This window comes from Sinohyriopsis cumingii, chromosome 2, assembly GCF_028554795.1.
Source record: "Sinohyriopsis cumingii isolate HCF-2022 chromosome 2, ASM2855479v2, whole genome shotgun sequence".
NCBI lineage: Eukaryota > Metazoa > Mollusca > Bivalvia > Unionida > Unionidae > Sinohyriopsis > Sinohyriopsis cumingii.
Window position 1 is genome coordinate 53,983,495 of NC_142962.1, and position 24,093 is coordinate 54,007,587.

Sequence of the window (24,093 nt, forward strand, 5' to 3'; positions counted from 1 at the left end):
GAATGAACTTATCTCCTATGAAGGCCCATAGAGTTCAGTATTTGCTTGTTAGTTGTCATAACTAATGCATTATCTGGTCTAGTGAATATTAAAGCTGCATATCCTCGCACGATCTATCCCCAAATGGCAAAAAGAGCTGCACATATTGATAATAATAATAATAATAATAATAATAAGATAATTTGGTTTAGGATCAAACGCATTTCCCTGCTGCAGCATGACTTATTTCTAACTTTCAATGACGTGAGTTATTGCCTTTACGGTAATAAAGTCGTAATTACGACTTTTCATCTCCTAGTTGGGACTTACTAACACGCAATTACGAGTTCATTAAGTCGGAATTACGACATAGCTGAGTCGTAATAACGAGATAATAAGTCATATTTACGAGATGAAAGTTGATTTAAACGTTGCATCAACAGACTTCAATGGTACACACATATGCACACACACACACACACACACACACACTAATTGTATTAGTAACAACTTAGTAACGACAACGGGTATCAATATTATTGTCAACTTAATGATTACCGTATATATTCGTGTAAAAGGCAATCCACTGTTGACAAAAATAGGTATCATCTAATATTAGACAATGATATTCTAATAATTAAAAAAAATTTTTATATAAATTTTGAAAATCAACGCAGCCGATACTAAAAATAGTATAAGTAACTAAGAAGCAATGAACGATCCCTCACACAGAATATCACAAAGTATATTTACTGAAGACTGGAGTTTCATCTGTCATCGGAGAATATAACACCAAACAACGAATTTCAGATTATGTGTTAGTTAGAAATGATGTAATAATTAATCGTATTCATCAGTCTATATTTTGAAAAAAAAATATGCAAATTACTATTAGAAATATGCAAATTACTATTAGAAATAAATACAAGTGTGAGATGTGCATAATTAAGCAGATTGATTCCGTTCCTTCCAAAATAATATCCTTTTCATTACGTTACTTACGCTTCGATTTTCATCGACCTAGATGCTAACTTACAAAGATAGAGATATACAAAGGAAGAAACCATTGTTTGGAAGTTGGGATATGACCAGTCTTGGGGGGGGGGGGGTCACTGATGTTTTAATATTTGAAAATCGACATTATCGAAATATTAAAAGCGAGTTTCTAATATCGGAAAATCATTTTCTATTATTTGAAAATGATTTCTTTCCACTATAGACTATACAAATTTTTCTAATATCCTAAAATAATTATGAAAACAGTATCCTAATAATAGAATTGCATTGTATTATAAAATCAATTCTGTAATATTAGATATAGTATCTGTTCTGCAGTGTTTACTAATATTGGAAAATGTCTTTTTTTGTAATATTAGAAAATGGTTTGCTAATAAAAGTTATTTGGTTATTTTCTAACTACTAGCATGCAGCGTAGACCAACATCTGCAGGAGTATTTTGTCACAATAGATCTGGGTCTACCATGTTTGCAGTAAAAAGAACTTCAAAAACGTGTAAAACATGAATATTGTTTACATGTGTAACTTTTCAATGGCCATTTTCTTGGCAATGCGAATTGTTGCAAAGTGGTACAGCATTTTATAATCCAATAATTCTTCGTTATCATTTAGGTAACGAGAAGCTTCACTATCGAACTGTTTCATAAATGTTTCGAGTTTTTAAAATACAAACTGGTAATGTTATTCATATATACTTATCTGAAATGGAAAACTATTGCAAAATTCTAAACATCAGTTGATAATGGACATAGCATACTTCTTTATTTCGTCACTGTCTCGTCACAGAACGATACAGCATACGAAGGACATTTTAAAAGCATGCCTTAACATACAAAAAATGACGAATTGATTTACATAACATAAGAGCCGCTTGACCAACTTCTGCCCAGCTGTATGTCATCAGACTTTACATACAAGAAGTCAAGACATGTTTAACATGCTTTATTATGTTGAGTGTCTGTATAGCAAACTTATTCGCAAAGAGAATGCAAGATTCTATTGCATTCTATCTATGTCTGCGGATTGTCGTTGCGAGATCTCTTTGCAAAATCCTCTAATTAGCGAAGCAATTATGCATTTTGTTTTATGATAACGCCAGATCAAAAGTACGCTAGTCTTATAAATCACGCCTTATTGTTTTTAAATTTTGTAAATAAATAATTCTGATAAATAAATAAATAAATAAATAAATAAATAAATCTACTAGTTGCAAACTTTTTAATTAAAGTACAAATAAATGCGCCGCACAGATTTGTCTAAGCAAGAAGGATTAAGGATTGTTACACAGATGTAAATTTCCTTTCTTGACACGGAAATTCCTGTTCGTGAAGAAAAAAATAACATTTGACTTATTCCAAATTTTAGGAACTAGATACAAATATGGCACCGTATACATATATCTCCACAAACAGGACATATTATTGTTACACAGGCCTGACGCATTCAAACAAAAGACATATGTTGCGACAGAAAAATATCTTTTATAACTCAAAATGAAAATGGTATCTAATATTTCGAAGCGAATGTTCAAACAAGTCGAATCCGTGCGAGCTTTTCTTAGCACCTGATCTTTATACCGCCATTGTACTAATAATACACGAATGGTATCATTCAGTAGTAGGAAGCTGAAATATTGTACTAGCCTACACATTTAAATATCAATACGTATGTACTCCAGTCACTACCTGGGCTCAGCGGACTAAAATCAGCGCGCACTAGCTGAATCTTGCTTACAATATTATGGTATAATCAATGCCCCACCCTTTACCACGACCTTTACGTTGAGTAATGGCAACTTTACAAAATTGTAACACTTTTCTGATGACAAATGCGATATTTGAATCTAGATGTAACTATATCCGGGGGCATGAAGTTGAACATGAAAATTTCATTATCAGAGTATTGACAAAGCGCGTGAATGATGGTTGCCACGGTAGCGCGTGCTTCAGACTCATAACCGAAGATGGATTTCGGTGAACTGGTTTTACGGATCAATGGACTCTGATTAATGTAGACTACTATAGGGAGTGTTTCTGTTACACGAGTAACACCTTTAAGTGAAGCTAGCTATTCACTCCACAATCCATAATCGGCAGGAAGAAAGTTCAGAACCAGCATTTGGAAATATCCTGTACGAATGGATTCGATCTACTTTATCGCTTCAACTTTCGTAAAACAGGTTTTCAGTTATATTATACTTCTTCCATCAATACCAACTTTGCATTGATTGTGATTTTATTTTAAACTACTTTATGTTAACATGAATACCTTACCAACGAAACGATCTTGGTCTGGTGCTTGCTTTTAAGAAGAAAGACAAAAGAAAGAACGTATGGTTTGACTAAAGTGTTTTTCTTTGCTGCGTCGATGAAACGCATTTCCTCTGAAAAGCTGTACCAGCGCGATTGTATAATCCTTTTCAGTAACTAGCTGAAACAAACATACTGCATTTAGAGAGTTTTCCCTGACAACAATTAAACTTTGATTTTTTTTTCTTGCTAAATTCAGTAATAAACTTTAAAGGAAGAAACACCGGATTCAGATTATATGTTCGATATTCCATGAGGTTGACAGACACAATGAAAACAATGCTGACAACCATTAAAATAAATGTAAGAATTTAAACAGATGATAACATATTAACCATGTCAAGCGAAACAAAATGTTTATTATATTGTTGTTTTATTTCTTTTCATTATGATTTTCTTAGAATGTAAAAGTGTCACTCATAATGAAACATCAAAACATAATATTGGAAATTTATTACATATTTTATAATATGAAATTGAATATATTAGTCTGAAAAAAAAATGAAAAACGAACCGCCACAGAAGCAAGAAAATTAGTATCGCCATAATGGCGACATCATCTCTGGGCCTACTTTATTATCCCATTTATGACAAACTATATGCTTTTAGTTCTTTTACATTTCCATATTTATGTCTAGTTAATTTTTTTCCATTTTCTGTGTCGTTGTCTCCTCTCTCTCTCTCTCTTTTAGGATATACAGGTTTTAAAATATGCCAAAACTATAATTTATGCAAGCAGTGAGGGGCCATCACAAAATGGCCAAAAAAAAAAAACAAAAACAAATTCCAAACAACCACAAAGAGGTTTGAAGATTTGTCTTATTTTAAATAATATTCCGAGTGAATCGAACAAATGGTGAGTGACCAAACTTACATGATCTGTTTCTATTTAATAGTCAATTTTACCCACACATGTCACTCTCTATGACAAAGGGTAAATTACTGAACAAAACTGGATTAAACATACTATTACAAATTGTTCAGATAGAGACTATAATTCTGCTTACACCCATAATCAGGTTTGTCAAAGATGGAAAAAATAGGGCACGTGATGCTTGCAAACTGAGCGTAACTGAATTAACTTGGTCACAGTGGCTATCTCACCACGGGCCCCACAGCAAACCTTTTGTACGCCCCCTAACCTTTACTGTCACTTTAATTTTTTCTTGGTTGGGACAGGCCCCAAATACAGCATGTCTGTACCTGCTACCACGGTAGTTACGTCATTGCAAGGTGACATCCTCTTCCGATTCTAAATCATCTTAAAAATTGCCGATATTTACCCCCTAATATGTTGACTGAGGGGACTGACAGATATGTGAACACTGTTTACATCGTTAACATTTCTACATTGTATGTGTGTGCATAAAAAGTCATTTTGCATTTATATTAGAGATGTTCCTTGTACGAATGGCACACAGCGAAAACGATACATTTCTAAACAACAAAAGTGCGTCGATTCCAAGATCTGTTCAACCAAATACAAACACAGTAACTACATTGCCATCTCATTAATAAAGCATATGCTAATTTTAAAGACTATTACTTTCGTAGTCTGACGGGTATTTTAATAAACGTAAATCCCTTGAGATTTTGCTACCTTCGTGGTTGAAATAATAATAATAATAAAATTGATCACTTACTTAAGATTTCCCACGGGAAGCATTTTGACAGTGTAATAATATAATTTATTGGGGATAGTGGTAATTAAAAGGTGCAGAAATAAACCATGAATAATATAAAACAAGCGGAGATTTCATCACATGGATCGATATATCTGTTTAATTTTGTGTCAGCTATAACCAATCAACTTCGAAAGGCAAAACACGTTGCGGCATACTTATACTTGGGCCTTGTTGCACGAGGGAGAGGCTCAACGTCTGAGAGTATCTCTGGGGGATTTTCAACATGTATTCTAACGGTCATTCATGTTTAACATAAATAAATGTATTCTGCTTTTTCACATACAGTGTCTGCATCAAAGAACTCTAACAACTACGTTACTCTCTCTATCATTCTTGACGGAAGTGAAAGGTTACGTTAGATTTTAGGATCATATGACAGTACGTTTCCTCATTCGAAACATCTTCGTCTCCTTCCATTGCGAGTGGGATAAGTTCGATTCTTTGAAAAAGACAGAAGTAATCTTTGCGGTATTTCATAACTGTTATTTACTTATTTATTTTTTTAGGTCAAACATCCTGCTAGATTTGTATAGAATAGAGCCGTTTAAAATTATATGTTGAAAATTACACTGAACGACGTTTAAAAAAAATCAATATAATATCTTCACCTTTCAGTTTTAACATTATTCCCGAGACTTTGCATTAAAAAGATTGAAGAAATAACTTAGTCATTACCACGTCACTAAAATTTTATGACATAATGACAAGCATGGATTTGTGGTAAATTGGAACGTCATCGGCTTTTTCTGCGAAGCAGAAATATGCCTCAAATGTATGTCAGCACAGTAATTTACTGAAAAATCCTGAATTTTAATCTTCACAAACGTTTCCTCAGGAAACGTCAATATGGACCAAGTCATCTATTTCTACGATTGAATTCATTGGAGGATGGTCAAAGAAGTTACAAATGAAATAATAATTCCATTCATTAGCAATTTCTATGTCAACCATTGTTTCGTCAAGAGCTGAGGTGGTCGTAATACACACATTCGAGGTACGATCCGTAGGACTGACCTCTACGTTGCCAATGGTCTGAGGGCAGTTCAAAAGGGAAAACTCTTTGCCTTCGTTAGTGTAAAGTATGTGGTACACTCCGCCAGCGGCGAATCATCAAAAACATCAAACTGATGTTTATTCCTACAACTTGACTCCGAAGTTATTTCGTCACCTAACGGAAATGGGCGACCGAAGTTCAGATTTATTCTTTACACGCTCGGAACTTCGTACAGCCATTTCCGTCAAGCTAAGAAACAGGGGAAGGCACTTAGTTCCCATTTCCTCGCTATAACACTGCTATTTATGTGTTAAGTCAGCGATAATTCTTTAACTACATGTTTATACAATATAAATGTATAAAAGTATATTTTGGTTCTTATCTAAGACGAGTCAAAACCTACCGTATACATGTATTTGTATATCTAAAACGAAGTTCAGTAGTTTTGTTTGCTGTCATCTGACGAATAAAAGAAATACATCGTTTATGAAAGTATATATATATATATATATATATATATATATATATATATATATATATATATATACACAAACAATGCCGTGTAATATTGTTCATTTTCGATGTGCTGACACGAGGATGCTCGTCTACGAGAATCATTACTGCTTTTGGGGATTTTCTACTTAGAATGGTTATGATTTCTTTTTTGAGTGCGGATTAAATAAACTCCCTCTTGCACTAATTGAGAAACCAGATGACCGGTATTAACCTTTATACATTTAATTGTAGTTTTACGACTTTAATTACACCAAATTAATTTCTCTCAATGTCTGTGTCTTCTTCTCTTTGTCTGTCAGTATCTCTCTTTCTCTTTCGTTTCTAGTTTTTATTGCCATGATTCGATTCCATAAGACTGACTTACTTTGAACATTTAAGAAACATCGCATGCCATATAGTATGCTGTAATAAGATCAACCTTTTTTTTCACTGTGACAGTGACCCGGGCGTTCACACCATCAAGACTTCCATAATTTAGTTGCGTTTGTTTTCTCTAGTTGAATCATTTATTTTCTCAGATTTCTTTATCTCGATGTAAATGTTATCTTGTTTCGTCCTATTCTCAGCTAGAACAAAGTGACTGATAAAAACTAAAAGTTTGCAAACCTTAAAAATAGCGTGATACGTCTAATATATTAGCTGCCAATATTCCCTAGCCTCCTTTCTTACACATTTTATTATCAATAAAACTATCACTAGTTTCCTGAAGTGTTTCCATTCCGAGTCAACCCCCAGGGAGAAATCAATATGAAATCAATTCAGATGTTCAGTGTAGACAATTACAACTGAGTCAATACTTCGACTTCATCACCAGACTATGGTGACGATTGCAACATATTGATTTAATATGGAATATAAAACACTCTTTGTCACTATTAATAACAACAAGTTAGGAACTCATAACTGAAAATACAACAACTTAATGTAAGCCTACAAAATTTAATGATGTATTCCGCAGCGATCAATTGTGAAGCAAAATTAATTCTGATTCAATTAACAAAAAATGCTATGCTATCGGATGCTTGACTTTCAATCGTCAGGAAGTATTACATACTTTTCTCTAGTTTGGATCTGTTGTATAAATTATATTGTTTCATTCCTTTCATCCCGAATTTTTCTACTTTTTAAATTGTAATTTTATGTTTATATCCAAAACTGTACTGATGGACATGATACGATGAGTTAATTTCTATATTTAAACTCATCTCTCTCTCTCTCTCTGGAATTTAAAGCTTAGTTAAATAAAGATACTATTAACTGTCACGAATATATCGCTGTCTGATAATTTTACGACGTTCTACGGACCAAAGTTTCCTTTTTTACAATTGTAAAATGTCTTTCTAATTATACAAGAAAAAATATTTATATTTTATTTAAAAACAATATACTAAGTCAAGATAACTTCGATGCATTTTTGTAAATAGAACTTAGAAGGATAAAACATCATTTCAAAGTTTGTGGCTTAATAAACATTAATAATAAACAAACACGTTTCTTACCTATCACGAGAAAATCTGGAGATTGGTTTTGAGAATTTGCTAAATATTACACTTTTTTTTTGGGGGGGGGGGCGGGGAAGTGGGGTGGTAAAATTTACCAAGAACAAAATTCCTGTGATGGATATGCCACAAGGTCTGAGCACAAAGTGCGTTAATTTTAATTCATACAAAATTGCTTTTTTAAGTCTAGCTTCTTAAAAACACATAAATATTATTAAACGATGATGGTTTCCTCAACACCTGATCATTGATGAAACTGACTAGTACCTGTATAAAATAACCCAACTTGAAGCAACGCTGACCCATATATATATATATATATATATATATATATATATATATATATATATATATATATATATATATATATATATTTCTTGGTACGTGGGTCAGGTACAAGCTTACATGACCTGCTTCTATTTAATAGTCAATTTTATATATACATCTTGTAAATTAATTAATCAGGCATAGAGGAAACAAGGATAAAGTCGCAAAGGTTCTTAAGCATTCAGTCCGAAACAATTTGGTCAGGGGAAACCGGATTACAAAGGGGCCGTTATAGCGAAGTTATTGTGCATTTATTTGCTTTGAAAGATACAAAAAGCTAATTCGAATGAACAAAATCAATAATCCAACATTGGTTTTTGGAAAGGTTTAATTTATGTGAGAATATGATGGGCTGTTATCACCATATTGTATCTCACAGAAAAAAGACTAGACGATTAGAGTGTTAAGTTTAAATATGTATGGTATTTATTTTCGATCGCATCACAGTTTCAATTTACGTTTAGTGTCCGAGGAATTTTCACTGCATTTCTATCCCAAACTGTTTACGTCTATGTGCGCATGGACCGCACCGGTCGCGATGACAATGTTACGAAACTTAAAAGTTCCCCTTGAGGAAACCATGTTTACATGATTAATGTCCTGGTTTTTCGTACACTTGCTATGACAACCAGCACTTTGAGATATCTTTTTGTCAATCACTAATTCAAATTGATACTTCTCTTTGAAAGGACATGCCAACCATTAAATCAAAGAGCAACGCTACTTGATAAATATATACTGACAACAAGTAAATGAGATTCACGATGCATCCACTCTCTAATTAACCAGAAACTACACGATCTTATGATGTTTCAGTCACATTTAATGCCACAGTGATATGTATACTTAAAAATGTTTTTCGACGAAAGATTATTTAATTATCGGTCCATTGCGCATGCCCATTACACGGACAATTGCATGATTTAATGGATTCGTTTTAACTCTCACAAAAAGCATTTAACGTTTCTGATTAACATGTTTTAAAAAATATTTTTCAAAAAATCAACAAACTACGATATACCTAAAACTATTTCCTCAAACGATCGTGGATCAATTAGTACTAGTATTTGACACATAGTATCATATGTCACTTCGGCAACGTTCTTTCTAAAGTTTATTCTACGTTGGTTGAAAATAGCTGCGTATCGGACAATATTTTTCCTGTACGATACAGTTGATACTATTTTGGTGATGATGATTAGAAGATCGAGGACGACAATGAATAAGACGACTATGATAGCGGCAACGTTTTTGGTTGAGTGTTTTTTTTTTTTTTTATTGATCTTCCTCTTTATGATCCTTGCCATTTTTAAATCATTATCATTGTCTTCAGCGTCGAAAACAACAGCAGTAGCGACATAATCAAAATCATTATCATCATCGTCGGCTTCTTTGTCTCAGAGTCTAAAATATATTTTTTTTGTATCAGGGTAATTTTTTTATTGTAACGGAAAAGCATCGATAACATATCGAAGTGACTTCATTTCATCCCATATACACAGTTCTTTGATTTTAAGTCAGTTTAAATATATACAAGGTAGTCGCGGTTACACAAGTGATACGTTAGTGTCTAACTATTTCCTTAATCTGCGTATACAGCAATGCTACCTGTATGTACAGCAAAATACATCAATATACTAACGTAGGAAATTGCTGAGCAAATATATTCTTTTAATAAACTTTCTTCGTATTGGCATATATCAGTATTAATACATATTTAGTATGTAGTTAACTGGCACATAAACTTGATATTTACCTCAATAAATGTCTATAATTGTATAATAATTATTATATAATGCCTTCATTACTATCCGGAACTCTGCGAGATAATTCATTTATCGTACATTTTTTTAGATCACATATGAATGTTAAGTGTTTGTAAGGATAATATAATGTTTAATTTGATTATCAAGTAGTAACTTACTTGAACACGAATACGTTTATAAAGGCAATGAATACTTATTTTATTGTAGTTGTTGATTTGGGTTCAACGTCATTTATCAACGCATGATAGACTATACATGGCGGATAAGATAAATGATGGAGGAAGAACCCAGGAAAACCCAGGTAAGAACCACTTACCCACATTGGCCGAGCATGAGACTCGAGCCCACCGTGACAGAGGTAAGATGACTCTGATCAGGAAAGGCGCGCACCTTAAACCACTTGTCCACCTGGAGCTCCAGTGTTTTATTTGAAAGATAAATTTAATTAAAGCCTACGAGAACCCAGTTTATCAAACAACGTCCTCTGAGACAAGATTGCTTGTGATAACGCAGAAAATGGTGTTGGTTACATTGTCCAGAGATCTAATAACAAAAATATCACAATCAACAAGATCGAATTTTACGCTTATCACAATGCAGTAAAAGTGAAGATGTTATATTTGTAAAATTATATCACCTTCCGCCCCACTCCAAACAGAACCCAAAGCCTCATTTTTTTCCATTCGTCTTGAGTAACGTATATATCGAACAGCTGGGTTAGAATCAGCGCGATAATGATGTTTTCCGATCTTTATGGAATTCAGAAGAAAAACCCACAAAACTTCGATCACCATTACTCAATTAAAAAATACTATTGTAAAGTATGTAATGAGAGTTTCACGATTTTTGCTGCTTTTACATGTTAAATAACATTTGTGCGTACTTGTGTATGCGTGCGTGTGTGTGTGTGTGTGTGTGTGTGTGTGTGTGTGTGTGTGTGTGTAATTATCTAACCTATGTGGAATACAAAATTTGTCTAATTATTTTTTAAAAGTTACGTTTCGCTCAAAAGATTGAACTATATTCTTCATTTCACGTCTCTGAAGCTTCTGGAAATCCTGACAGCTTTATACCTTTATCAAACCAGGGAATTGGAGGCGGGTATTAAATGCCATACCTAACTTCTACGACATTGCGATGAAAATACATTTCGTGGCTATATGGGAAAGCTGGATACATTTCTGACGAGCCCAAAAAGGCAGCTATCGGACACACATCACAGTACATTTTCTAGAGATCACATTATACAGAGAAATCCCAAACGTCGTTTCACCACGGAAGGAAAAAAAAAAGAATATAAGTTTCGCAGGAAAAACTTTCTGGCAATCTTGAATATCATCACTATTGTAAATATGTCATCAGTTGAGTTGTCGGATTCGAACATAGGTCTCGACTCCAACGGATTAAACTTTTGCTCCCTGTCGAAATCGTACAATATAGAGCTGGCTACCACGAGAAAGTCTGTACCGATTTTGCTAAACATACCATTGTATAACGCGATTATATTAGTAACCAACAAAATAATTTTCTGAGGCAGTGATCTGGGAATTCGTTTGTTACATTTCCGGCTCACAAACAATTATCTTGATCTGAAGTACAGCAAAATAACATATTATATCCATTGCATTATTTTTGAAGAAAAATAATGTTCATTATCTTGAGATAAAATAAAATAAAATATCTCGCCTCGAACAAACAATTTGGAACCATGATGAATCGTCCGAACATCTGAATGGTATCCTTTAAGAAGTCCCTCTGGTTGCGTTCTTAAATATTTCAAGGAACATCTGGTACATACCGATGTAACTTCAAACAAGCCCATACATAGAATGATGCAAATACACTGGAAAGACAGGCGTTCCCTAATTTGCAAACATGTGCACAAGACCGAATCTTTCCGAAGTTTGACAATTGGAGTTAGCTAAACCATCAATCAGAAGCTATGAATTCGCGCCGGGATAACAATATCTATTCTAAAGTACAAGATCTGTTTCATTCAATATGTTGGCGAAACCGTTGATTTTAGAAAGAGAATGAATAATTACTAAAGCCAAATGAATAATTACAAAAGTAACGTTGTAACGAAGTCAACGCGAAAGTCGACAACAACTACAGCTAGACGGAATATTCATTCGAGTCCTTTAAGATGATACCAACTGAGGTGGGCCGACAAAGAACGCAAGCATAATTAACGATACAGGATATTACAATATAAAACAAACGAGGAATTCGGCCTAAATGACAAAAATCTAACCTTCTTGTTTCATTATTTTCAAAATTACAGCCAGTAAGTCAATTTTCAGCCTTTCGCAGTTTTGTGAAAATATTTACCCAAGTAATTACATTTAACAATATTTATGCTTGTATTATTATTATTATTAGTAGTAGTAGTAGTAGTAGTACTAGTAGTATTAAATTTTATTATTATTAAATTTTATTATTATTATTATTATTATTATTATTATTGGGGCTGAGGATTTTGGAGTTTTATGATGCCAATGATATTGAAAACGTGATTATCTTTAGCTAGACTTTGCCTACGTGAATAGGGTCTGTTTGAAGAATATTAGGAGCCTACAGTTAGCATAGGATCTTTAAATGATGTTTGCGTTTGTGTTGACAACTACTACTAATAATCTTAATAGTACGATTTCTTGACGACTTTAGGTTAATTTCTCATTTACTGGTGTAGTTTGGACGGTCCTAGAAGAATTAAGTATTTTGCCATTGGATGGGCTAGGTAACATAAATAGATATTTAAAATATTTATTGAGCACTACGATCCGTCACGTGGGGGGTATGTTGTAAAATATAGTAATAATATAGTAATAATAGGTACCAGATTCGTTCATATCATGGAGTTATTCTTATTTCTTGTATTCCTGTTGTGACATTAATTCTACAGACAGATATCTCGCAGCTAGAGCATTAGGTTAAAGCAGTTTCCAATGGCCTCGAATAGTCCACTTTAAGTTAATGCATGCAAAGATATTCTGGAAAACAAACTAGCTGTCATCACGAATTTCGTGTGCAATCAGGAATGTATACCTGATCTTTAGATTTATTACTACTTGTAAGATATCAATGTATTATACATCCCGCTGCAAGTGGATGACTAATAATTAGTAATAGGCTTGTAGCCAATATTTGATTAGCTATGTATAAGTAGAAGAAGAAAATAAAGAAGTTTATTTCATTTGAAATACTGCTATGTGCAAAGGTCAATAGAATACAAGAGTACGACAAACATATATCTCCTGTCAATCAATCCTAAGAGGATCAGAATAAATCTGATTCCTAATTATCTGGAATCCTTTGAATCCTGATTCATCGTTATGGATGAGAAATTAATAGCTCTCTCAACAGTTCATGGATGACACATGTTTACCAGTCAACGGTTTGGCCACTGGTAACATCTGTTTCGATATTATTCAGAACATAAAAACTCTTATAGGGTTGTAACATTTATGTTTTAAAAAGATTAAATTTGTAATGCCGGAAAGGTCCTACGGTAAGCATCAATACTGACACTACCTTGCATTTGGTATTTCTGACAATAATGAGATGTTCGTGAGAGGTAGGTATTGTAGAAGGGATGACAGAATGAATAACAACTCTTTGGTTTTAACACTGTACACTTGCAAGTTATATTATTCTTTGAAGACATGTTCAACAATTACTCAAGCTTATGGAAATCTCACGTTTTCTGTCATAGATAAAAAGAAGGCTAATTTCAATGAAATGCATGGCTTTGTGACTTTATTTTAATCCTTAACACCAGCCTGATGTTCAGTGAAACGTTCATAATTCCCCACCCCACCCATAACATAAGAAATAATTTGAAACATCTAAATCTGAGAAGATAATTTTAGCTTCTTAGTTAAATCAGGGCGAGGATTCGATAATGGCTTCCAATACGTGTACGCGTCACCCATCCTTGACCGCGCATGGGTCACTCATCCTTGACCGCGCATGGATCACCCGTCTTTGCCCTTGCATGGGTCACGCGTCCATTATCTTTTTATGTGTTCTTCACAAGCATGATCGCATCAATTCAACATTTGAACTGTAAAAATCACAAAAATAAACATTGGAAGAACGTCTATATCGATTTGAAATAAAATAAAGTTGAAGTTTTAATTACAATACTAAGGAGTTCCCTGTTCTAACTACGGATTACTACAAAAAATTAGCAATAACATCCTCACAGAAATTGCTTCGAATTTCTAGGCGGATGTATCAAGCCGTTCATTTGATTTGAACGGGGCGATATATGTTTTTTGTTCATCAATGATGAATTTCATGGATTAATGTATAACATTATGTCTTCCTTGTTGACTCATCACACATAATGAAATGAAAGAAGCAATGAACAATCTTGAAAATTATTGAAAAGAAAGCTTAACCTATGAAGTGTATTGTCTCAGGCATAGCAACTTCATTATTTTACATAGGACTACACACAAAAGTATGGAATGCAAACAATCTGTGTAGCATCCACAGCAGCTTTCAGTGTAGAATGTAAACTGTGAGCACCTGTAGGCGATTGGTCTACTATCAATAGTACATAGCAGTGCCACCTCAGAAGTAATCAGTATGACAGTCTATTGTAAATTATGTTTGAGGAAGTGTGTCCTGTAAAGACCAGTCAGCATATGCAAAGCAAAAGCTGTTTTGATAACTGCAAGCGGATATTTTGCGCATGCTAAAGCTCGTTACCTCGATTATGATCCTCAAAAAAAATACGGTTTTAATAAGCTTTGTCATATGAAAGCATTCTACCAAATGCATGCACTTGTTTTGTCATTCTGTTCAGTTTTTTTTCAGCTAGGAACAACCACTGTCTTCACTGGGCCGTTCAAGGTGGGCATGTTTTGTTCCGATAAAAGCCAATATGGCACAAAGTTGAACACACTGCCTCCAGTCAAAACTATCTCTGGCTTTTCCGTCTCTTCTATAGTATTTTATTAGGGAACTTGTTTAGATCAACTGGTATATTCAATAACGATTTGTACTTGCAAGTGCATGTATAAAATCCAATCCTCAAACTCCAATGGTTTGTGTATAAATTGCGCCTTATAATATGTGCATCAATAACGTCAAGTGTTTCTGCCCACTTACACTGACACTTGGGTGGGATTTATCTTTCCTTTACCGATGCTTTCGATTGATTCTATTAATCTAGCTCAGGGAGGAACTCAGAAAATTCTCTCCATTGCACGAGAACTCAGCTCTGCCTGGAAGATGCTATATCGGATATAACGGTGATAAAGTAACCACATGACTGTTACAGACCACAGTGTTTGATTCGTGCATTGCTGAGAAAATAGAGCAGTATATATTAAATGAAGCTTAAGAAAAACAGCATTACGTTTGAGCGTTTCATTTGGTGAGATGAAACTTATGCCTGCTTTTGACCTTTTATTATTCAGTTAAATATTTTTTTTTGCTATTTTCATCCTAAACTTTAATTACTATATATATATATATATATATATATATATATATATATATATATATATATATATATATATATATATATATATATATATATATATGTGTGTGTGTGTGTGTGTGTGTGTGTGTGTGTGTGTGTCTTATTTCTCTTTTGTCATCATTCAAATGGTTTCGTACGATAAGATACAGGTGTTGTCAAAAGAAAAGGATGCATTAGCTTACTAGACTGCTCTGATTACTGTATGTAAGCGATGGATCTTTAGATATATCATTCTGATGGCAATAAAAACCGACACAAATGCAGTAAAACGAGTAATAAATACTCATTTTTAGTTGAACGTCCAACCATCATGACAATACAATAATGGACAAATAATCAATAGCGGTTTCCATTTATCTTGCTATCATCAGCGCCTTTTTCCTACTTGTTAGAAACTTGTCATAGATAACTATTTGCTTTCAAAGTGTGCTTTTCCTAAGTTCAAACACTTTCATTGATTTCGTATCAAATTATGTATTATCGGAGACAGTTCCATTTTCTGCTTGCATTGTCAAGAACGATTATAAAATGATTAAAATAGCTGAACGCAAGGACACTGTGCTAAGATATCTCTTTATGATAACAATCAGATCAGTGGATAAATATTTTAATAATGACATTCAGAATATACGTGTAAGGTGTAATGTCTCGGCTATGTGCAGGATCAACTTTATCCTTTTTGACATTATGGCGTTCAGCCACTCGATCGAATACTACGTTTGTATGGGCTTTCGGTACATTTTATTTATATTTTTGCAAACATAAAATCCAAATCATGAATAAATAAATATGGCCACATTTAATGTCTGAGGTGAATTTAACTTCTTAACCTATGCGACATTGGAACCGGAGACATATACTATTCCATCCTATCAGCAAATCAGACACCATCGTTAAATAATTCTCAAGACATAAAACCCTCATAACCTTGACATTTCAAATTATCCGCGTACTTCACGTGATTACTTTGCATAGTTATGTAATCATACGCAATATAAAACATAGTTTTATTAGAATTTTCAAAATCAAAATGTTCAACATAGAGACAAATGGCAGGTTGGAATATGTGTCATCTGAAAGTAATGTAAATATTTTTCAGGAGGGTTTTGATTTCTTCTTAACACAAGTTTCTATCTTGATCTACGTGTTGGTATGTTAAGAAGCAGTTTTAGTGACTTTCATTTATCCAGCTTACAAGAATTTCAGTGACTAATCATATGACATTTGTTTGCTCCCTATTTCCTTGTTTTATAGTCGATAATTTTATCATCGACGTCATTCCTGGTCATGTAACGTTTCTTTTCCAGATGTTGTGAGCTTTGTGTCAAATAATTAATTCTAAACATTTATGAAGTTTACAGTTTCAGCTGGAATTGTGCAAGGTCAGAAGAGCACATTGAATGAATTGAATGATTTCACCTACTTGAAAAAAGAAAAGATATAAGCTGTAGAGCATAATTATAGATTGTTCATCTTTAAGGATGATCCATTAATTCAGAGGTTTCGTAGTAAGATTTGGCCCGTTTCTTTCCATGGCTATACGAAAAAGGTCTTACTATTTTTATAATATGTATATCAGCTGGTACGCCTGCGTGAGCTTTCGTCACACCATAACACTCTCATCCATTGCATAATGAAAACAATAAAAATGCTTGACCAATGGAAGACCCCGCCGTTGTTTAATCTAGATTTCATATGGATCTGAAAGTAATCTCAGCCGCCAAAACCATCTTTGGATATGCCTAAGGCAGTGATTTCCAATCCCCAACTCGCGAAGCAATTCAAGGTGGCGAGGACGTTCTGAAGAGTTGCATATGGTCGCTATGATTTTCTTAGGGTGACAAAACTTTTAAAATGCGAAAACAGGGTCTTGAGGCTCAGAAACACTACTGTTTAGGGTCATGGCCAGAAAAGGTTTGGAACTAATGGACTCACTTGCCTTTCCATCTTGCTGAGCCATTAAAAAACATCCTGTGGTCCTATATGTGTGACAGTATGCCTGTTTGAATTGATACATCTCCAATATCAGACACAGATTTTTAAAAATCAACACCACCTCAACGGGTGTATGTTATAATATCCTGTCAGTCTAGCAGCAGTAGCTGTCAATTTATCGCTTGGGGTTTTACTGTCAAGTGGGTCGCCTGACAGTTTTAATTACAGAGCACGCAGAATTTTATATTATTGTAACTCCAAAAAGTTTCGGCATTGTCACAATGCTTTCACAATAAGCTACAAATTACCGTGTTGCGCATTTTCGAGATCAAAACGCCGATTTTAAAGTACTAGATATATTATTAATTTGATAGAACATCTTTTTTTTTGAAAGACCAAGTTCTATACTTCAGAGTTTGTCTACTACTTGAAATACTTCGTTTGTTTATTTTGGCAAGGATACAACTCGTACACTTCTAAATAGTCCTGATATTCCTAGTGGAACGGCTCCGAAATCAAAGATTTGGTTGATTACTGATAGAAAATGTACTGCTATATCATAATATTTTATTTACAAGGTCTGCAGCAGACTGGCTCACTTTGCTTTTAGTATCTCATACCTCATTTGCTTTAGTAAAGAGTCAGAAATATTTTTGATAACCCGTTGTTTAAGAAAATTGAAAATTTCTTGTGTACTTTTGGCATTTATCGAATATAGGGAATATCAAAGCACCAGCCTGAAATTTTATTTTACACTTGTTATTCTAAATTATTTGGATAAACACATCCGGCAGTAATTATTTCTTTCAAGCTATATGATTATAAATATTTTATTTTAATTTTGGAACCAAACATTTTTAAATTGCAAAATGACTCCGATTGCTTTGCCACAGGCGAGTTATAATTGATTTTATCTTTATTAGTAAACGTTTTCGTATTAGAAATTTCCTGCAATTCAATCTACTATGTACAATCAGAAACTGACATAAATGCCCTATTATGACTATAGTAGCTGGTGCCACGGGCTACGAATTCTTTGGGTATATATGCCGGGGAGGGGAGGTTTGACTAAATTTTTTAATAAGTGTAAGAATAGATATAAATTTATATTGCTTTCGAATTTTCTGACGAATATCGCTAGTTGTGCCATTTGTAGATTTGCTTTAACTGAGACGCGTTAGCGGAAACCATGTAGCGTCAAATTGGCGACAGCACTGCCATAGGCATCCGTCAGCCAAAGTGCAAATATAATAAAGTAATTCCCGAATTGTAATGGATTTTATATGTGCACAAGGTTAATAATTTTCCCAGATATGTACAATAAGATTAATTGTTTTCCATTCTTTGATAATATCACAAATGTTTGTTGTTAAAAAAAAGTATTTTAACACACAGTATTGTATCAAAAATGTATTACATACAAATAAATCAACTTCAGTTCTTTAATTCATTTCTTTTATCTAGCTAGTTTGCTAACTAAAATTCCGACATCGGCATACAAATGTTGCGTTATGCTGAAGAAGGGGATTTTTTGAAGTTGTGATCTAAGCTACAATAAAGAGCAAGGACGTACTATTAGAACAATAAGTTATCAGGCACTAAATGTAACTAATCCTAAATATAGAGGAAAATACGATATAGTAAACATAAAGCAAGTTAAAGTCATTCTATATCATTTGAAAAATGTCAGACGTATATTCAGTGTCATGCAACCAATTTCAATGTGATTAAGAAACCTCATTTAAGCCCATTGCAGAGAACACTGTCGCTACGCAAAAAAATTAAAATAGAATATATTTTTGTGACTTTAGCTTTCCACACAGGATTTTTTTTTGTTTTTGTTTTTTTGTTATTAAGATGTCGGAATGAAATGAAATGCCCAAATATTTGTTCGACACGTAACCTCCTAGGACAGGATCTCAAGTTTAGCAGCGGATAGTTTAATATATCAATTTGTTTTCACCATTGTGACGGAAGCCAAAAGCATATACAATACAAAAAATGAAATCGTTGTTTGACAGACTTATTCGAAGAGATTATGGGGACTTTGATACCCACCAGAATCAACTGACGTTATTACAATGACTATTAGTGTTGAAAATTGACCCTTTTTCTCCAGATTTCCTGGCGATAGGCGAGAGGTAGTGTGAAAGTGGAATTATAAAGTCAGCAAATCGGTTCTTGCAAAATCGACTTATATCCCTCGAACTGATCTGGTTAAAAGCGCTAACTCGCGCAAACAAATTAAAATGAAAATGTTCAGCTCATTGATTTGTTAAATTATCAGTCGTAGAGTGGATACTTTATACGGTGTTATTTTATATTCTTTACAATAGAGAGTTATGATTGTGAAATTAGGTTCTTCGGAAATCTGAACTTTAATTCCCGTAAAATTAATGGCATAAGACAATAAACACAAAGTACAGTAAGCATAATATGAAATGTTATTTGAATTCTAGGCCTGCAAAAGTCTCATCAAAGTGCAAAAATAGATACAATAAAATTACTTCGCGGAGATGATAAGGAAAGTGGCAGTGGGTGGGTAGGAATGACACCATGAGCAATTGTAACTGAAAACTACTTACGTTGACCGTTTGATCTTCGAATAATGTTTTCTAAGAAAGTGTTTTGAGGTGCGACTAATCCTCGCCTGGCACCTGGCATGGTTGATATATTTTGTTCCACAGAATCCGATTATAAGTCCTTAAACATGAAAATCCATACTTTGAATCTTTCGAACACTAACTTCCGTCATAGACTTTGAAGGCTGACATTTTCAAATAGCACAATCTCATTGTCGAGGACAGTCATTTATCAGCATGATCGCAAATAGAGTCGGGAAATTATTAATGGTCACCTTTGACTGGCACGCATGCGCAAGCAGGTAATTATTAACCTGGAGGAATTCATTTTTGTTACAGTTATCGCTGACGTAAGTGTCCTAATGCACTCGTCACTATGGCGACGAGAGTTAGGTTTGATACAGACATCAGATAGTATAGATTATAGCCTTTTCTCTCTTTCAAAGCAGACGACATTGTTCCTAACAGAAGCACGCGCAGGATGAGTCCGCGCGTGCGGAAGCCCATAGGTCTCCATATTGCTTCATGTCTCAATCGATACTCGCAACATTTGAAATTATTTATGTCTCCAACAATTAGGATATTGTTTTCCTTCTTTATCTTTTAATCGATTTTAGCGTATGAATATTTAATCTGACTCTGAACGAACATTTTTAACGCTATCTATGTCGTTCTACTCACTGTAATGTAATTGCCATCAACGGTTACAACTAAAAAGCATATAAATAAGGATATGGTTATGCACTGAATTATTAAAATGTTCCCTCTCTCTCTCTCTCTCTCTCTCATTTTTGTCTGATGAGTGCCTCAATTATATGTCACATCCTTTCCTCGACATTTAAAATAACAGCAGGAATTTGATTTGATCATTGGTAATTATTGTAATTTGCTTGGGAAAAATATAAAATGAGCAGTAGGGCCTGCTCAGAAGGCGCTTTCAAAAATGCCAATGTCTAACACGTTATTGTCGGTAGATCTCTATTTTCTGCGCCATTTCTCCATGTAGAAATTAAAGAAAGAAAAATAATGACATTTTTTAAAATCTGTTTTGATCACTATTTGTGACGTTAAACAGCACAAAGTCATTCACATTTATTAGAAATGACCGTGCGGTCAATGACTTGTACATTAGTGTCTGGTAGGCTCATTCGAGGATGACGTCACATATAACAGTAAACCGATTCGTAATGTATGTATGTATGTATGTATGTATGTATGTATATATGTATGTATGTATGTATTTGCATGTAACACTCTTCAACGCAGTAAGGCTATATGGTGTCAGTTTAAAGTACCGAAAATGGAAAAATTAAGAATCGCACAGAAAATGTGGGAAAAGAAACACTTCCAAATAAATATAAACATGACGTACAACAAGATAAGACATAAAAGCAAAATATGTTAAACTTCTGCAGAATTTATTTAAAACAAAAGGTAAAGCATATAAACTCCTTAAGATATATGATCAATTTATTTTTTACATTAACTGCCTTTCTCAAATTGTCCATTTTTTCTGGTAATAATTCATCATAAAGTTTCTGATTGCATTCACGTCACAATGAAAACAAAATTATTTATCCAAGTAGTTAGCAAACGTTATTATAAATTGGTTAGCAATTCAACATTACACATCAGCATGGACCTTGGAGCCTGCCTTTGAGATTTGATAAAAGTAGTAAGCATTCTCGTGATAGTGGAGAAATATTGAAAACACACACACACACACACACACACATGCCAAACAGTACACAATAATGCAGTCTGAATAACAGTGTCCCTCAAATGTGTTTGATGGCATTGGTCATGTCAGCAATTGGATTCACGTTGAAAAAGAATAATTAGCACAGACATTATTATTATTACTATTGGCAGTAGTAGTAGTTGTTGTTATTGTTGTTGTTTTTGTACCTAGAATATTTCACATATGTAACGCAAAAATAGAAAATGAGTATCAATTTATTATGGCATGTCGTATTATGTTGGACTAAGTAGAAAATATATAATTCAGAATATTCACATAATAATATATACTCATCAGCATTGTCTATAGTTTATGAAATTGCGGGAACACCGATTGTCTGCACTTTTTATAGGTTTACATCGACCGCCTAAGACTGACTTACTGTAAATATTTGTATGTACATCGTTGAGGAAATATGGTGAATCACAATCGGAACAAGCTCGCGGAAGAAACCTCGAACGTCATTAGGCGCCATAAATAGTCTGGCTCTCTGCTTTGTTATGTGCCATGCTATGCATTCCGTTATACGATGTCATGTGAACGCGAACGACAGATTGTCATGCGATCAAAACAAAATGGCTGCATAAGGAGAAAGCACTGTTATCAAACCGTGGCAAAAGTATTCATTTCAATATGTTTGTAAGTGACACAATACAAATGTTGCTAATACTTTCAGTTTGATCTATAGCAGTCGTTATCCTGAGTTCACCTCGTATATTGTTTCAACCAGCGTTTAGGGTGGACCGAGTAAACGTCTAGGGTATCTGTTTAAGGCGATAAATAACATCTGACAGCTTCTTTGGTCGGCCGTAAATATGTCCAGCTGGTATGCACGAGAAAGATTAACTCCAACAACGAACACTTAGTATTAAAGATCAAATTATTATTAATTATCTTGCGACAGAGGGCGGTGATGGCGTGGACAGAGACTTGATTATGTGGACAGAGACTTGATGGTGTGGACAGAGACTTGATGCAAAATCGTGCCACAAAACTCATTCGTAGGCCGTGGTGCCCGATGGTCACAGCTAAATGGTACATCCCAGCAATTACGCATTGCAGCGTGGAAGATGTTAATCTTGCTATACGCGACTACACGATGCGCAATGCCAGCCGTATTACAGAAAAGCGTACCCTAGGGCCCAAAATTGCCGACGACGCGTCCGACGGCTGAATGGCATTGCTTTGTTATTCCGACAAAGGGAAACCGCAGGACCATTTGACAACAAGAAAAAGCAGGCTCGCGCAACGCAATGTTTCACCGTCTACTGGGCCCGCCAGAAAGTGGTTTCCCAGGGTTAAAAATGTACAAACTGTCCAGAGCAGATAGACAAGTACTTGGGCATCGGCAGCATTGATAACGCTCACATCCAATACATTTCCCAGAACGCCAGAACACACCGTCATATAACAAAATACGCAGTTAATGTAGCTTAGGATGCTTGCACAAGTTGATATAGACACAGGAAACATTTACGATTAGCATGGAGAAGGTCCTTTTTACTTCCAAGGACAAGAGTACAGATTTCTCGGATCGAAAGCAGCGGACTGTTAGTAGTAAATGGGGTCACCCTAGGGACAATGGGACTTAGCATTAAAAACACCCCTGGGTCACTCTAGGGACAATGGAAATTTAACATGGAGAAAAATCGTGGGTCACTCTAGGGACAATGGGAATTTAACATAGAGTTTGGGTTTGTCTAGGGACAAGGGAAATTAACATGAGGAATAGAGTTTGGGCTTGTCTAGGGACAAGGGGAATGGAACAGGGGACTATAGTGTGGGTCTGTCTAGGGACAATGGGAATTTAACATGGGGAATAGATCGTGGGACTGTCTAGGGACAATGGGAAATTTAACATTACGGAAACCCCTGGGGGATATAACCTCAAGGGAATTTAACATATGGAAATTGAACATGGTGGATCTGTATAGCGTCAAGGGGAATTGAACATAGTGGGACTATCTAGGGACAATGATGGTAGAGGGTCAAACACAACAGAGACAGAAACATACATACACTAGTACAAGCGTGGGATTTATATATAAAGCATTACGAAGACCTGAAATCTTGCTGGGGTGTTCAAAAATTTGCATAATTGTAATGATGCTATAAATAGCTATAATCAAGGAAATGCTCAACGACAAAATGGATGTGACTAAAAGTAACGTTAAAATGACGAAATTGTCCCAGAATTTAAAGGAAAATAAACATATCCCCGAAAATTAAGTTACAATCGTTTAGAC

General features: G+C 34.4%; 1 protein-coding gene across 1 annotated transcript in view; it reads right to left on the reverse strand.

The window, feature by feature from the left end:
- LOC149804877 (voltage-gated delayed rectifier potassium channel KCNH1-like) overlaps positions 1-20,304 on the reverse strand; it is an 87,860-nt gene extending 67,556 nt beyond the window's left edge. The window contains exon 1 of the mRNA XM_089945501.1: positions 20,110-20,304. Coding sequence (XP_089801627.1) covers positions 20,110-20,188 — 79 coding nt within the window. The 5' untranslated portion in view covers positions 20,189-20,304. The remainder of the gene's footprint in view (positions 1-20,109) is intronic.
- Between the last annotated feature and the right edge of the window lie 3,789 nt (positions 20,305-24,093).